The sequence below is a fragment of the Vombatus ursinus genome, unplaced genomic scaffold (assembly GCF_900497805.2).
Source record: "Vombatus ursinus unplaced genomic scaffold, bare-nosed wombat genome assembly UNPS02014798.1, whole genome shotgun sequence".
In the NCBI taxonomy this organism is placed as follows: domain Eukaryota; kingdom Metazoa; phylum Chordata; class Mammalia; order Diprotodontia; family Vombatidae; genus Vombatus; species Vombatus ursinus.
In genome coordinates, this window is record NW_020954576.1 from 63,365,250 (window position 1) to 63,381,644 (window position 16,395).

At 37.7% G+C, this 16,395-nt stretch overlaps 1 protein-coding gene across 3 annotated transcripts in view; it reads left to right on the forward strand.

Annotated features, from left to right (window-relative positions):
* The window catches only part of LOC114049937 (putative thiamine transporter SLC35F3), a 527,549-nt gene that overhangs the window by 387,108 nt on the left and 124,046 nt on the right, over window positions 1-16,395 (forward strand). For all 3 annotated transcript variants that reach the window (XM_027871411.1, XM_027871413.1, XM_027871412.1), the window contains exon 2: window positions 7,124-7,448. In XM_027871411.1, the coding sequence (XP_027727212.1) occupies window positions 7,124-7,448 (325 nt within the window). The remainder of the gene's footprint in view (window positions 1-7,123; window positions 7,449-16,395) is intronic.

Below are 16,395 nucleotides of genomic sequence, written 5' to 3' on the forward strand. Positions count from 1 at the left end.
GGAAAGTACGTGACCCAGGAAGTCAGGAAGGAGACGTCTGGGGTTGACGTTGCACCTAGGGAGAGGACTAGACAAAGGGAACTCGTTCTCTGCCGTCCCACTCCCACGTGGCACAGCCCCCTGCCTCAGGAGCACGTGCTCCGGCTACTTCCTTGTATCCTGTTCCTTCCCCAGCTTATCACAGCTCCACATAGCACTGCCCACTGCCTCAGGAGCGTGAGCTCCGGTTACTTCTCCGTATCCAGTTCCCATCCCAGTTCACCACAACTCCGCCTAGCACAGCCCCTGCCTCGGGAGCGTGAGCTCTGGTTACTTCCTAATATCTTGTTCCTACCACATGTTGCCACAACTGTCACTTGGCAGTAGTCAACACCAGACAATCCCTCACACTACCCTACTTTGAGACAACTCTAATTGTCAAGATTTTTTTTTTCCTGCCACTAATCCCAAATCTGATTCTCTGTAACCTCCACCCCTTATTCCTAGCTGGGTCTTCTGGGGCCAAAAAAAAAAAAATTCCAGTTCCTCTTCTCATGACAGCCTTCAAAAATTTGAAAACAGCTGGGATGTTAATGTGTAATTTCTCACTTCCCCTTCCCTGACCCTCCCCCCAGCATTAAGTGTTTCTTTCTCTAAGTTAAACACCTACTTCCTTTAATCAACCTTCATGGATTTCCAGTCTGGATATTTTCCATTTGACCTAGCCACCCTTTGACCTAACCATCCTTTGACCTAGTCATTCCATCCCCTGTATGTGTTCCAGTTTGCCATGGTCCTTCATAAAATGTGGTCCCCAGTACTGAACACAGTACACAAAATGCACCCTAACCAAAGCAGAGCACAACAAGATTGGATCCCTCCCACTTCCTACACCTTCCACTTCAGGTGACCTAAGATCACATTAGGTTTTCTGGCTGCCATATCACAACTAGGACTGAAACTTACAATCCATTAAATGATCCTTTTCACATGAATTATTATCTAACCATGCACACCCTTTGTGTTGGTCAGGTTTGACATTTCAAAGAAAACAAAAAGAAAATTCTCATCCCATTTTAAGATGATTACAAAGTTAATTGAATTTTATGTAATATACATAGACAATCACTCATAAGGAAGGAACAAGACATGTGCCACCCCCTTCACTGATATTTTAAGTCCCCCACTTTAGCTGTTTCCAGGCAAGTGAATTCTGTATAGCTGAATCCCAGGCAACCAACTCAGCTCGGGTAACCCAGAGATGTTAGAGAGCCATGGGATTTTATATTCACCTGGACAAAAGGAGCTATATACTCCATGCTAGCTAAGATCAGTGCTTTAGGTGCCTTTGTATGCTTCATTCATGAGTAGACCAGATAAAGCTGAATTTAGGAGCTGATAAAACCACTTTGCAGACAGGGACTCTACTCATGGATATTCAGGAGCCACTCCAGCTGTCTCCATCCGCATGTCACCTGCTCTACATGAAGCACACTGAAAAAGCACCTGTACCTCCTCCCCCATTCTGTACTTGTGCAGTTGAGTGTTTGAACCTAATTGTAGGACTATTAAATCTTGCATCCTTAGATTTGGCCATTGTTACAACCAGTTGAAATTATTTTTGGATTCACAGAACCTTTGTGTCCCAGAGGAAGAAACTGAAGGCCATCTAATCCAACCTATATCTAAACAAGGATCTTTCTGTAAGACACTCAACCAGTAGCCATCCAGCCTTCCCCTGTCTAATGGTAGCCATCTGTAGGGGGAAGGGTAACAAGGAAAAAAGGGGGGGGGAAGAAAATTACATGATAACTTTATTATATATTTAAAAGGAATAGCAATTTGCAGTTGGATTTGCAGTTTCATGTGCAATCATCTTTTTTTTTTAATTCTGCTATGTTATAGAAATGCTTGTGTTAGTTCATGAATTAATTTTTTTAAAAAGCTGTAGTGAGAGAGACTCTACAGCTTCCCACAGCAGTCCTTTCCACTTTTGGTTTGGTCTAATTATTAGGATTTGTAATTTATAATTTACTTTACATCTTGCATAATGTATTATACATGTACATTATATAAACTGTTTCTGTTTTGACCAGAAACTCCGAGGGTCTTCCCCTCTTAGATTGATTTTTTTTCACCCTTTGCCTCATTTCTTACCTAGCCTTAATTACTGAATGGGTGTTACCTCAGTCAAACTGGAGAACTGGGAAAGACTTTAGCTTTAAAAGGCCAAGGTCACCCACTGCATTCTGGGCCATCTCTAGTCATCCTGATCTATATCTTGCCACTGGGCCCAGATGGCTCTGGAGGAGAAAGTGAGGCTGGTGACTTTGCACAGCCCTGCCTTGCTTAAATTCAATTTTCTTGCAAGTCATGGCATCACCTTCCTGATGCCATGGTCCTCTTTAAAAATGAAGGACAAACAACAATATAATTTATAGTATAGTTTTCTATTAAACTGAGTCCAAATCTCTTTAACATCCTCCTCTTTTTAATATCTACCAATTACATGAAGATAGCTATAATCTCCCCACCTGGACCTGAAGGCATGTTCTCTAGGATAAACATCCCCATTTTTTTCTTTTCCTTTGACTGCTCCTAATATGAAATTATCTTCATGCCCTTTAACATTCTGGTCACCCTCCCCTGGATGCTCTCCAACTTGTTATTATCCTTCCAAAGATGTGCTATCCACAACTGAACAAAACTTCTATTTTCTCATCCAGAATTTTGGTTACTGCTTCCAACTTCCTTTCATCTATAAATCTGATAATGAGTACCTAGGACTAGAGTTAAGTTCTATCACTGGAGGATGGTTTGGGGTGGGCTGTACTTGCTTGTTTTCCTTTGACTCTTTCCATGAGTATCTATTCTACCCACTAATTATTATTTTAAAAGGATAGAGTGTTCATTTTAGCTTTGAATGCCTTTACATTTCACATTTGTGTATTTTTAATATTTCTTTTTGGCAAAATGGTCCAGAAAAATGCACACTAGTGAATAACTTCTTCAATCCAAACATTTTAGTAACAGCAAATTAAATTATTTAATGCCCATTGCCTTCATTTAGATGCCTCCACAGAATCAATCAGTTCTGTTTTTATAAATTTATTAGACCATAATAGAAATTGTCCATGCATTTTACTTCTTAAAATGTAAGGCAACTAAACCAAGAAACACACTTACTCTAGCCACAGAGTTATTCAAGCTCAGCAAAAATGCGTACTTATACATGCTTGTACCGTAAAATACTCTTTCATTTGTACATTGATTTTTGCTCCCTCCAGTTACGGCTCAGATATGGATTTTTAACAACACTGGCAGTGTAAAAATACCCACTTTCCCCTATGCACAACAATAACAAAAGTTGTTTTTAATCCAACTAAATCACAACACTTTTATTTATATACACCAAGGGGAGTAGAGACTGGATAATCCAAAATTAGAAAATTCATGTATAAATTGTACTGTATTTTAACTTTACAGCTGAAAGTAGCTGTGCCTTAGAATCTGGTCATTTGTTTCAAGGCAATGAACAAATCCTATACAGTGAAGGTATAACTCAGGGGGACCTAAAATGCAATTTATTGTTTCCTTAGCCTATCATCTACTCCATGTTACAATAGGCAGTTCATTTCTCGGTTTGGTATGAAATGCCAACCTGAATTGTTCGCAATACTGCTCTTTCTCAGCCCTTCCCTAAAGCTAAACAGGTGGATTTGGAAGGGCATTTAGCCTGCAAGCAAAGAAATTGATCAACCCTCTACAAAGAATACAGTAATGCAAGTAATCCTGAAAACAGGATTTGTAAAACTGAATTTTGATGCTTATGTTTTTCACTTGATGCTTTACTAGAAGTAGAATGCTTACCGTATTTGTATGAATATAGCTAGTGCCCCCCATCAAGTGAGCCAATTCCATACAATGAAATCTGATACATATGGGATCTTTTTTGTTTAGCTGTTTTTTGGTCATGTCCAACTCTCTGTAACCCCATTTGGGGTTTTCTTAACAAAGATGCTGAAGTGATTTGCCATTTCCTTCTCTACTTCATTTTACAGATATGGAAACTGAGATAAACAGGGTTAAGTGATTTGCCCAAGATCACATAGCTAATAAGTGTCTGAGGCCAGATTTGAACTCAGGAAGATGAGTCTTCCTAACTTCAGACCCAACACTCTATCCACTATCCCACTTACCTGTGAATATAGGACCTTAGAACTCATTAAGTAAAACCTGTTCATTTTCCAGGTGAGCAAATTCCAGTCCAGAGAGGTTAAATAACTTGCCTAAGGTTTCACCGGCTTAAAGTGGATAAATCAGAATTTGAACCCAGTGCTCTTTCAACTACTCCACAAAGTTTTGAATATGAATATTATAATAATAGCTAGCATTTGCTTTAAGGTTAGCAAAGTGATTTACAAATATTAACTCATTTCATCCTCACAACAACCCTGGGACATAGGTGCCATATTTATCCCCATTTTACAGTTTAGGAAACTGAGGTAGGATAAGGCTAAATGACTTGCCCAAGTTGTCTTGACACCTATAACAATCCCTAGTTACTTTTCAAAGCTCAGCTCAAGAGGTACTTTTTGATTCTCCCAGTTGTTAATGTTCCCAATTCCCCAAATTTATTTTGTGTTTATTTTGCACATATTTTGTATTGACTTATTTTTGTACATTTGGTTTTCTCTGAGTAGAATATAAGTTCCTTGAGGAGAGGGGCCATTTCATTATCTTTTAACCTTTGTACTCTCAGCACCTAGCACAGTGAGTAGCATATAATACACATTTAATGATTGATTGTTGAATTGAATTCATTCTATCAATCAATAAACACTGATAAAGTGCCTGCTACCTGCTAGCCACAGCGCTACGAATAAAAGATGATACAAGCACAAAGAATGAAATAATCCTTACTTACAAGGCATATATATATGTATATATATATATGTATGTATGTATCTATTCAAGTGGGAAGAGACAACAACATATAAAAATACATACGACATAAAAACAAATAAATTCAAATATATACAAAGTAGTTGAATACATAATAGTTTGTGAGGGAGGGCAATAACATGAGCAAATCAGGAAATACTTCATGAAGAAGATGGTGTTAGAATTGCATCTTAAAGAGAGAAAACTCAGACAGCAAAAGAAAGTACATTTTAGGTATGTGAGATGGCTAGTGTAAAGGCAAAGAGTCATCAATTAACGAGTAAACATTTATTAAGTGCCTACTATGTGCCAGATTCTCTGCCAAGTATTGAAACGGAGTATCCTGGGTGAGGAATAGGGAGAAAGCCAATTTAGCTCTATGATAGGGGATGGGAGATATCAAATATGACTGAAAATATCATTTGTGGCCAAGCTGTAAAGCTAAGCAGGAGTATTTTTATATTTTGTTCTAGAGGCAATGGGGAACCACTAGAGTTTACTGAGTAGGGAAATTAACATTGTTGACTGTATACTTAAGGAAAATCACTTTGGCAGCAGTGTGTAGGATGAACTGGAGTGGGGAGAGACTTGGGGGGGAGGGGGAGGCCAATTAAACAACTGTTGCAATAATCATCAAGAAAGGATGAGAAACTGAAGTAAAGTGTTAGCTGTGTGAGTGGAAAAAAGAGGTCAGAAAGGAATTGATGTGGAGGTTAAAATGTCAGGTTTTGTCAATGGAATAGATATTTTGGGGGAGGGAAAGAAAAGCTTTTTCCAGGACAATTCTTAGGTTATTAATTTGGGACACTGGAAGATATGATGAATGAAGAATTCCACCATGCATAAAGCAATAGCTCTATTTAAATCCCCAGCTTGCAGATCACACGTATAAACATGCATGAAAAGTAATAATAGAGAAATTGTTCAAGTTTCCACCTCCCTGTGACCTGAGTGAGCAGCTCATAAATCAATGCCAAGTTTTGGGAGCAAGCCTGGCCCCATGGATTAATGGTTATCTTCATTCCTAGAGGCAAGAATCCCTGTATACAGTAGTTCTTAACCCAAGGGTTTCATGAATAGTTTTCAGAGGGTCTATGAACTTGGATGGGGAAAAATTGCACCTTTATTTCAATATAATAGGTTTTATTTGTAATCCTATATATTTTATTTGGGGCAGTCAGGTGGCACAGGGGATAGAGTGCCAGACCTGGAGTTAGGAACATTCATCTCCCTGAGTTTAAATCTGGCCTTAGACACTTACTAGCTGTGTGACTCTGGGCAAGTCACTTCACCCTCCTTATCTCAGTTTCCTCTTCTGTAAAGTGAGCTGGAGGAGGAAATATCAAACCACTCTAGTATCTTTGCCAAGAAAACCCCAAATGGGGTCACAAAGTCAGACAACTGAAAACAACTTAACAACAACAAAATATTTTATTTTATCAATTCAAAAACATTATTCTAAAAAGGGGTCCATAGGTTTCCCCAGACTGCCAAAGGGATACATTACACACAAAAAGGTTAAGACTTTTTCTCTAAAAAGAAAAACTGGAGGGCAGCTAGGTGGCACAGTGGATAGAGCACTGGCCCTGGAGTCAGGAGGACCTGAGTTCAAATCTGGTCTCAGACCAAACACTTGACACTTACTAGCTGTGTGACCCTGGGCAAATCACCTAACCCCCAGTTGCCTCACAAAAAAAATAATAAAACTGAGCTGGTTGTATAAAACTGTGGTTTTTAAGAAGAGATTCAGGGAGGGGAGTTTCTGGGGACCTGTTTGTATAGGAGACTTTTTAGGTCAACTGAAAAGGATGACTGGTTTTTTTTGTTTTTGTTTTGGGGTGTTTTTTTTTGCTATTTAGGCATAAAGCAAAATGTGGATCTTTATTGAAGCTCCCTTAAATAACATATACATGAAGGTACATGAGTCAACACATTGATAGCTAAATGTGTGAGTTCTGAAGCTAGAGGAATATGTATTCTACTTCTCCCTAAGTACTGCAGAGTGCCATTGGCCAGGTGCTTCTGTTGTTTTCACGGGAGCCCTAACCAGCACCCTCTTAAACTGCATTTAAAAAATAATTCTGGCTTCAGGCAATTGCCCAGCCCCCAGCCAGTAGTGGAGATAGAAAATCTTGAGAGAGGCCCTCAGGTGCAATCTATGAATCACTGTTAACCTTCCCCTCCTTTTTTTTCTTTCCAGGGGATGAGCGCCCTCGGGACTCTCCAGCCCCAACAGAAACCCAAATGCCAGCTGGTGTGGAGGCTGGAGGGAGAGCCGGCCATTGCTGTTGGAAATGCTCCAGAGAGCAGCTCAAGAAGTTTTTCTGGGGTGTGGCAGTGGTTTTGTGCATCTGTTCCTCATGGGCAGGGTCCACACAACTTGCCAAGCTGACCTTCAAGAAATTTGATGCCCCTTTTACCCTGACATGGTTTGCCACCAACTGGAACTTTTTATTCTTTCCTTTGTACTACGCTGGACATGTTTGCAAATCCACAGAGAAACAGTCTTTAAAACAAAGATACAGGTAAGGAGGACTTCATGATCCAACCTCTTTCTGTGATCTTACGCTTTTAGGGGACTGGATAAGAACTGGTAATCATTTTTAAGAATTGATGATGAATGAACCATTTTCTCCTTGGTGTTGGAACATTTGAGTTTGTTGCCTAGGCTGCATAAGAGAGAAATCTTTGGGTTTGTTAATGGTAAATAATGATGATGATGATGATTAAAATTTATATAGCCCTTTAAGGTTTGCAAAGTGTTTTACATGTCATATCTTACTTGATCCTCACAAAAATTGTATGAGAAAGAAAACTCTGGATTTGTTAATGGTTATTAAGTTTTATAAAATTATATATATAAAGATATATTTATATAGCAATATATAGATTTAGATATATATGATATATAGAGATATAGAGATAGATATGATCTTCACAAAGACCCTGTGAATTGGTGCTATCATTATCCCAAAGGTTGAAAGAGGTTATGTGATTTGCTCAAGGTCACACAGTTTATAAGTACCTCAGTCCCAATTCAAATTTAGGACTTTCTTATTCCAAGTTCAGTGCTTTATCCAGAATAACTGCTGTGGAGACAGAGGACCTGAGTTCAGATCCTACCTTCGATACTTACAACATCTATGACCCTGGGCAAGTCATGTAAACTCTCTGTGCCAAAGTATCCCTGTTTGTAAAATGAGGGAGGAGGGGTGGATTGGATGGCATATGAGACCTCTTGTAACTCTACAACTATAATCCTATGATTTCACAGGATCATATTTCAACTCCCCTTCTAAGACAAATTTGCCATAACTTGCCCTTCATCTCAGTTCTCTTTTGGAATAGCATAGATCAGGGAAAGGCATGAAAAGGGCATGAATGGTGGAATTTGAAATAGTGGAAGAAAAGAACCTAAGCTGTGGAGAATCAGAATTCTCTTTTTCCCACAAGATGTTCTTGCCCTCTTTTGCTTCAGGTTCTAAAATCAGGCTCAGGGGCTACTTCACAGATTTCCCACAACTCACCTTGGCTTAATCCTATAAAATACCAAGGAAAGGTGAAAAAACATCATGTCAAAAACATTGTTGACATTTGGTATTTTGGGATGTATACACATTATAGCAGGAATGTTTTCTTTCCACGAAGTTTTCGTGAGGCAGGAACTTAAATATTTTTTCTCTCCATCTCAAGATATATGTAATTGTTCTGGCGCTATCAAAACACAACAGCTTCTAAACTTCTTTGATGTTTTCTCATTTTGAGTTCATTGCAACAATTTATCAAGCATATATGATCAAGGGGCAGCTAGGTGGCGCAGTGGAAAGAGCACCCTCCTGAAGTCAGGAGGACCTGAGTTCAAATCTGGCCTCAGACCAAACACTTGACACTTACTAGCTGTGTGACCCTGGGCAAGTCACTTAACCCCAATTGCCTAAAAAAAATAGAAATAAAAATAATAAAACATTAAAAAAAAGAATATATGATCAAAAGACCCCAGTCATCAGTGGTGAGAAGCACTTCTTCCCCTCCATATAAGCTCTGAATCAAAGATTAGATCTGAGTGAAGGGTATGAGACAAGACAGTAATTCTCGCTGAGCTACTTACCAGCATCAACTTCTTTAAAGGCATGCATTTAAGGTACAAAGTAGTCTGCATTGCCTTGTTTAAAACATGTTTTGCTTTCTTTAATGGTTTGAAATATTTGGAGGGTTCCAGGAGAAGGAATTTCTTTAAGAAATCATGTTATGAAATGAAGGAACCATTCATTTAGAGAAAGAGACTCTGGGTGAGTGAGTTAGATAACTGGGAGAAAAATGCCACCATTTTGAAAAAGGAATTCAGAAAGACAGTGGAGAGATAACAAGTACAGGGGGTCTGAGGTTGAGGAGAAAGGTCAAGGTTGTCTGTGATGGAAAGAAATTCACACTAGTTCATGTTCCCAGAGTAAGAGGAAGGTGTCTTTGGAGTAATTATTACCTTTCCTTTGCACAGCAACAACCAGCAGAGTAGCACAGATCAGAACAGACCTTACCAGGCATTGTAAAAAGATTCTAAAGCAACGCAGAACAGGAAAATAATATAATGGCCTTCTTCTGGGTCCAAAGGAAAGTGAATGTTTAGATAAGTACGATTTATAACAGATATTGACAGGAATACTAAACCTGCACTTAAGAGTTTGTATTTCTTTTAATCCTTGCTCTGACTGACATGTTGATTTTAAAATTGTTATCTTTTTAAATTAATAAGCATTTAATTTCTCTCTCTCAAACCCCCTCCTCTACAGAGAAAGAAAATGAAAGAAAGAAAACCTTTGTAACAAATGCGCAAGACAAATTCCCCCATTGTCCATGTCCAAAAAGATATCTCATTCTGTATCCTGAGTCCATTGTCTCTTTTTCAGGCAGTGAGCATTCTTCTTCTGGAATCATAGTTAGTCATGCATTGATTAGAGTTCTTAGGTCTTTCAAAATTGTTTTTACAATGTTTTTGTTACTGTATAAATTGTTCTTATGCTTCTGCTCACTTTGCTCTGCATCAATTCATACAAGACTTCTCAGGTTTCTCTGAAGTTACCCCTTTCATTATTTCTTATGGCACAGAAGCATTCCATTACATTCATAAATTTGTTTGCTTTTAGGGAAGAAGTACTGTTTTCTTAATAAAGAATTATTAGAAAAGCAGACATGATATGATAGTCCTTGTTCTTATAAATCACATGCCTAAAGAAAACCTTGGAGTGTAAGCTATGGTGGCAGCAGTGTGATACGTGGGCATAAGCCCTAAATATTTCATTTCTATAGTACTTGTGTTTCACCCTTAAACCTATTTTAATGATATTGTTGAGATTAGAGTTGGGAGAGTTGGTTCAGGTGTGAAAGAATTCACTTAGACCTCTGTAACCATTGGTGATGAGTTCACGGTGGACCCCAAGAATGTTGGGGTACTACCTGAAATGATGAATAGATGTGTGGGTCCTAGTGTCCTGAAAGAATTCACTTGGACAGTCTCCAAGTTAAAGAAAGGCATTTATTGGGGTGATGTACCCAAGGGGGCCTGCTCCCCATGAGGCACAGCCCCAGTGCACTCTACTCCATGTGGGAGATAGACTGTAGGCTGCAGGCCCTGTTTCTCTAAGGGAGCTAAGTGGCTCCTGCTTCCCACAGGAGGCAAAGGCCTTTAGCTAGGTCAAAGGTTTGGTTTAAATACAATTTTATGGAATAAAAGGAAGGAGACAAGAAAATGCGAAGAGCAAGCATGGCTCCAAAATGTCTGGGAAATAAAGTATTCTGGAGGTGATAAGCAAAGAGAACAAGAAAAGGAGAGGGGAAGGAAATGAAGTGAGGACTGAGGGGGAAGTATGGGAGAGAAAGGGAGCATGTGGCGAGAGAGAGAGAGAGAGAGAGAGAGAGAGAGAGGGAGGGAGAGAGGGAGGAAGAGAGAGGAAGAGGATCATTTGTGAGAGAGTAAACCCCTGATTTGGATTTCAAGCCAGTGTACCCCAAAATGAACACATGCTTTGGATCACTAATAAGTGATGGCAAAATTATCATACAAGAACAACAGGTAATGAGTTTCAGAGGTGGGATTTGGACCCAAAGACCTCTGACTTTAGTCAATGCTCTTTCCACTGAAACAAAAACAACATTTAAAAAAAAAGTGACCAATCTGAAGAACTCTAAATATTAGGTTTGAAGCTCTCAGAAATAAAGGGAAAGTAATCCCAAGTCTTCCTTCATGTCTTATTTTCATTACAGAAAAAGATCCAGAGAGTCAGCTGAGCAGATGAATCCTTTGTGCTGAAAGGAGAAAGTTTTAACCAGGAGCTAGGAAAAAAGATGGAACCTTTTTAGCCAAGAGGGAAAGTTAGAGGCAAATTAAGACCTTCTCCTTTTATTAGCTCCAAAAACTATCAAACAGGCTGGTCTCTCTGTAACTAAAGAAATAAGCTACTGCTGAGAGATAAGGACAAATTGCCTGAAGTGGTTTTTGGACACCAATTGATGATGAAGGATAAATTATGTTAGAGCTGGGCTAGCCAGTTTTACTAAAGATGGGAGCCAGCATTCTCTAGTACAATAACAAAGATGGCACAATATTTTTCCTTTTTTGTTATTCATTTTGAACTTAAATACAAGAAGACAAAAGAAGAATATTTCCATATACACAGCACAACATTAAATAAGGATCCAATATAAAACCATGAATTTCCATTTCACACTGTTTACTTTTTTAATTATATAATAAATACTACACATCATTTTCAAAGCTACCCTGCTTTTCTGTCCTTCCTTCTAAGTTTTCTTTTGTTCTCTGCTCTGCAGTTTTTATTTTTTCTCCTTCCCTTTTTCCCCTGCCCTAGAGAAAGTTACCTTTAGATACAAACATGTGCATATATGTAAAATCATGCTATATATCTATGTATCGGTTTTTTCTCAGATATGGATAGCATCTTCCTTCACAGGTCCCTTGTTGCTGATCTGAGTATTTATAATACTTAAAGTTACTTAGTCATTCAAAGTTGTTCTTAGAACAATATTGCTGTTATTGTATATAGCATTCTCTTGGTTCTGCTCATTTTCACTCTTCATTATTTCATACAAGTCTTTTTGTATTTTTCTAAAATCAATTAGCTCATCATTTCTTATAGTTCAATAGTACTCCATCACCATCATTCCATTTCACTTATATTGATCAATTTATTGACATATAATTGGGCAAAATAACTCCTTATAATTGCTTTAATTTCATCTTCATTAATTGAATATTCACCTTTTTCATTTTTTTTTTTAGTGAGACAATTGGGGTTAAATGACTTGCCCAGAGTCACACAGCTAGTGAGTGTTCTTTGTGTGAGGTTGGATTTGAACGCAAGTCGTCCTGACTCCAGAACCAGTGCTCTATCTACTGCACCACCTAACTGCCCCTACCCTTTTCATTTTTAATACTAGTGATTTGATTTTCTTTTCTCTTTTTTGAATCATATTAACCAATGGTTTATCTATTTTTTTGATTTTTTAAAAATAAAAATAACTCCTAGTTTTATTTACTAATTCAATGGCTTTCTTATACTCAATTTTATTAATCTCACCTTTAATTTTTTAAAGATTTCCTATTTAGGGTTTAATTGGGGATTTTTAATTTAGACAATTTTTTTTAACATTTTAATACCTAATTCAGTTGTTATACCAAAGGGGACTGATAGATCTTTATATCATTCATCAATTTCTTCCTTCATCACAATATCATTTTTGCTCTTTCAAGAGAACCCAGTATCATTACTTTTAGCACACCATCAACACATAGAATACCAATAAATTTTTCTTCAGACTAACTTCTGAAGCCAACAGTGAAATTCTAAAGAGCTACATATATGAGAAACCTTGAACCCTGAATTAGAAGAATCTATTCTCAAGAAAACTTTAGCTGGCGAAAAAATGAAAGAAATTTTTGTTCATAACTTGTTTTCTTTGAAGTTTTCATTGTTACCAGATAGGTCATTATTAGCTATTTTTAGTAGACTGATTATCTTTTTATACTAAGTTGTGCCATAGGGGAAAAAAACACATTGAATTGAGATATGTATTAGTGCTATCATACATACCCTACAACTCAGACCATGTGCAACTGTGATTCTCTGCTCTCCCTCAGTAACAGCATTACCTAAATTGAGGTGAATTAACCCTCTTTAATTGTGACAGCTAGGCAGCACAATAGATAGATCACTGGACCTGGAGTCAGGAAGACTTGAGATCTTGCCTCAGGTGCTTCCTAGCTGTGTGACTGCTTCCTGTCTCAGTTTCCTTATCTGTAAAAGGGAGATATAATAATAGTACCTACCTTGCAGGGTCATTGTGAGTATAAAGTGAGAAAATATTTATAAAGTACTTTGTAAACCTTTAGTCATATATAAATGCTAGCTTGTATTACTATGAACTCCTTAAAGACTCAAACTGAAACTCTTTAACACAGATTTATATGCCGGCTTTGTGACATCTATGATACCACAGTACACAGTGACACTTTTAGGATTCCCACCATTTGGTGTTTACATTCACTAGACATTATTGTGATATTTTAAATGATCATGTTAATATGTAACCTATATTGAATTGCTTGCCTTCTCAATTGGTAGGGGGAAGAGGGAGGAAGAGCAAGAGGAGGCAGAGGAGGGAGGAAGGGAGAGAATTTGGAACTCAAAGTTTTAAAAATGAATGTTAGAAATTGTTTTTTTACATGTAACTGGGGGAAATAAAATACTAAATAAATTCAAAAAAGGGGAAAAAATAAATGCTCGTGTTAATATTGCTGAGAGGGATGTTTTGAGAGGAAAAGTAATAGAGGTTGTGTGGGAAATACTTTTACTTCTCTGAAATAGATTCTAAGACGTATTCGCCAAATTTTCTCGTAAAGAGAAACTCCTTTATCTTTTGTGCAAAATGTCGAGCTTCCTGAATGGAGCAAGTAAAGAAGTCTTGCTATCAGTGGTACTTCTCCTTACGAATCCCTACAAACCAAGTATGTCCCCATTTTTCAATTGAGGAACCTGAGGCAAAGCAAGGCTAAATGACAAACCCTGTGCCTGTGGCTGTATTTGAACTTAGTTCTTCCTGATCCCAAGCCCAATGAGCTGTCTAGTCACCTCATCTAGCACCAGCCCTGAAAAAAGTGATGAGAATGAATATGTGCTCTTAATAGTTACTATTGTCAATGCTGAGATCACTGCTATTTTTTAAAATAACTTTTATTCTTAACTTATATCAGTATTTCCTGAGGTTTTTTCAGAACTCTGCTCATATGCCACTTCCTACATAGTCCTTTACTGATACCCCCATTGTCAGAGCTCAAACCCTCTTAAAATTGCTTTGTATTACTCTATAGATGTTTTATTATTTGAGGCAGGTAGATGGTACAATAGATAGAGGGATGGATTTGTAGTCAAGATCTGAATTCAAATCCAGCCTCAGACACTACCTGTGTGACCCTGGATAAGTCATCTAACTTCTCTATGCCTCAGTTTCCTTATCTGTAAAATGGGGTTAATAATAGCACCTACCCCACATTATTGTTGTAGAAATCAAATGAGATAATATTTGTGAAAGCACTTTGCAAACCTCAAAGCACTGTTTAAATACTAATTATAGTTATTACCATCATCATTATTATTAACTTTTGCATATGTTTTGTCTCTCTAATATATTGTAAACTCCTTTTGATCAGATTCTTTTGTTTTGCCTTTGCATTCCCAGTGCCTTGTATCTTGTAGACATTTAACAAAGATCTATTCAATTGAACTGAGCAATAATAGAAACAAAATATATATTTTAGGTTGCTTTATAGGTTGGCATTCAGAAGTTCTTATGCATCTTAATGGCCCTGAAAATAATAATGATATTTATTGTTTATTTTATGTTATCACATAATTCAATTGATCAAACATTTATTCAAAACCTTCTACCTGCAAAACTAAGTGAGAGATGTTTTGATACTTTGATGGAGCTGTGATTTCATCAGGGAAACTACCTTTTCAACTGATACAGATTGTGACCCTTTCCAGTCCATGTGACTCATCTCCCTGCATTTCATTAATCCTAAATAGAAAATCTATTGGTGGATAGAGCACGGGCCGTGGAGTCAGGAGGACCTGAGTTCAAATCGGGCCTCAGACACTGTGTGACCCGGGGCAAGTCACTTAACCCCGATTGGCTAATCAAATAAAAAAAAAAAAAGAAAGAAAGAAAATCTATTGGTAGAAAAGCACTCTTCATTTTCTTAATATCTCAGGAGTACCCACCTGCCACTTGTATTGTCCATCTGCTGCCTCTCACTCTTTCTACCTGCCCAACCAATTTCCTTTCTGGTCTTTCGCGTTTTGGTTATGATAGCACTTCTCTCATACAAGTTACCATTGTCATCATGGTGCAATCTATGCTCATCCTACATCTTTCTATTGCCTTTGGGGTTGTAATTTTCATTCTCCAAGACCAGGATGTTCCATATGTCCTCTTTAAAGGAGTATTAGTGTTTAAAAAAAAGGATGACCTTGTGTGATAACAAAAGGTTTGGAATCATAGAGAACGTTATAATATTTCCCAATTGTAATGCAGGCCAGTCTCCTCCCAATATTAAATTCTGGACCTAGCTCATTGTCTATTTCCTACTAACAATGTAGTGGAGAGAGCACTGGACTTATAGTCAGAAAGACATGCCTCAGATCCTTGCTAGCTCTGTGATCCTGAACAAATAATTTCATTTCCATCAATCTGTTTTCATTAAAATATAGATAATTACAGTACCTATCTTACAAGATTGTTGAGAAAATAAAATGAAATAATATGTAAAGCACTTTGCAAATCTTTAAGTACTATATGTTGTTGTTGTTCAATCATTTCAGTCATGTCTGACTCTTTGTGACCCCATTTGGAATTTTCTTGACAAAGATACTAGAGTGGTTTGCCATTTCCTTCTCCAGCTCATTTGACAGATAAGGAAATTGAGACAAACAGGGTTAAATCACTTGCCCAGGGTCACATAGCTAGTAAGTGTCTGAGGCTGGATATGAACTCAGGAAAATGAGTCTTCCTGACTTGGCACTCTAATCCACTTCACCACCTAGATGCCCTAAGGTACTACATAAATGCAAGCTATTATTATCTAGGGCGTCTTTCCAGTGTGTGTGTGTGTGTGTGTGGGTGGGTGGGTGTGTATGTATTTTTGTGTATATATACACTCAGATACACATAGTGGAATGTGTTTAATGGTGTCAAACTGCTTGCTTTCATGCAAAAGCTCATTCTTTTATGAATCATAGAACCTCTACTCTTTGATGACCAGGAGTTTCCTTTAGGATCTTACAGCATAATGAGGGACAATCTAGTCTGACATTGGTCCCTTGTCAAAGGTCTTTCAGTAGTAGTAGTCATTGTAGTAGTAGTAGTAGTAGTAGTAGTAGTAGTAGTAGTAGTAGTAGT